Genomic DNA, 1,537 nt, shown 5'->3' on the forward strand with positions numbered 1-1,537 from the left:
CCGAGCCCCGCGCCGTCGGCTGCCGCGTCAGCTTCGTGCTGCGGCCGCGGGGCCAGACGCGCAGGCAGCGCAGCGCCGTGGTCCGCCGCAGCCGCAACCCTGTCTTCGACCAGGATTTCTGCTTCGACGGGCTCACGGAGGACGAGGTGCGCCGCCTGGCCGTGCGCGTCAAGGCCGGGAACAAGGGCCGTGGGCTGGAGCGGGGCCGCCTGCTGGGCCAGGGCGAGCTGCTGCTGGGCTCCCTCCTGCTCCTCTGAGGGCACCCTCGGGCACCGACAGCTGCTTTGTCCGAAATAGACTTTTCTTTTCTACCCAGCTTTTCTTTTAGTCCAATACTGGCAGAGCTGATACTGGCTTAATTGTCAGAGTAAAGGATGTAAATTTTTGCGTAGATACCCTCTAAATTCTTCCTCCGCAAATGGAATGGTGTTCAGCGGTAGTGTTCCCAGATGCCTCTAGCCGATCACACATGCTTTGTTTCACACACCCTTACCGGGAAATGATTACATGAAGGGCTAGAACTGAAGGGCCACTTGGCATCTATTTTACTCCAACCTCCTCATTTTGAAGTTTATTCATTCCACAACATCTCTTAGAAACTCTCTTAGAGACTACCTTTTGAAGCATTATCTGAGACCCTGAATAAGAAAGTGAGGCCAAGAAAGGGAAGTGACGTGGCTTGTCCAAGGTCAACAGTAAATGGTTAGTAGAGACTTCCATCAGATACTCTTGACTACATCTTGCTGAAAAAGCATTGGAGAAATTGGAACTATTTTAATGTTCTAAGTTTAAATAATAATTATATAGCTTTACAAGTATTAACCTATGTAATTTATAAAATAACCCTTAAGAGTAGGTACTCCTATCCCCATTTTACAGATGAGGATACTGAGGCACAAAAAAGGGGCAGTCAGTGTTGGGGATTGAATTGTGTCCCCCAAAAATGTGTGTCAACTTGGCTAGGCCATGATTCCCAGTATTGTGTGGTTGTCCACCATTTTGTGATCTGATGTGATTATTCTATGTGTTGTAAATCCTAACCTCTATGATATTGACGAAGCAGGATTAGAGGCAGTTATGTTAATGAGGCAGGACTCAATCTACAGGATTAGATTGTATCTTGAGTCAATCTCTTTATTTATTTATTTATTATTGTGCTTTAGATGAAAGTTCACAGAGCAAATTAGTTTTTTATTGAGCAATTAATATGCATATTGTTTTGTGACATTGGTTGCCAACCTCATGACATGTCAACACTGCCCTTCTCGACCTTGGGTGCCCCATTACCAGCATTCCTGTCCCTCCTGCCTTCTCGTCCTTGCCCCTGGGCTAGTGTGCCCATTTAGTCTCATTTCATTTTATGGGCCTGTCCAATCTTTGGCTGAAGGGTGAACCTCAGGGGTGACTTCAGTACTGAATTAAAAGGGTGTCCAGGGGCCACACTCTGGGATTTCTCCAGTCTCCGTCAGACCAGTAAGTGTGATCTTTTTTTGTGAGTTAGAATTTTGTTCTACATTTTTCTCCAGCTCTGTCTGGA

General features: G+C 46.6%; 1 protein-coding gene across 1 annotated transcript in view; it reads left to right on the forward strand.

The window, feature by feature from the left end:
* Positions 1–1,035, forward strand: part of C2CD4A (C2 calcium dependent domain containing 4A) — a 6,598-nt gene extending 5,563 nt beyond the window's left edge. The window contains exon 2 of the mRNA XM_004374787.2: positions 6–1,035. Within this exon, the coding sequence (XP_004374844.1) occupies positions 6–257 (252 nt within the window). The 3' untranslated portion in view covers positions 258–1,035. The remainder of the gene's footprint in view (positions 1–5) is intronic.
* Positions 1,036–1,537: the final 502 nt, after the last annotated feature.

This window comes from Trichechus manatus, unplaced genomic scaffold (genome assembly GCF_000243295.1).
Source record: "Trichechus manatus latirostris isolate Lorelei unplaced genomic scaffold, TriManLat1.0 scaffold00030, whole genome shotgun sequence".
Taxonomy (NCBI): Eukaryota; Metazoa; Chordata; class Mammalia; order Sirenia; family Trichechidae; genus Trichechus; species Trichechus manatus.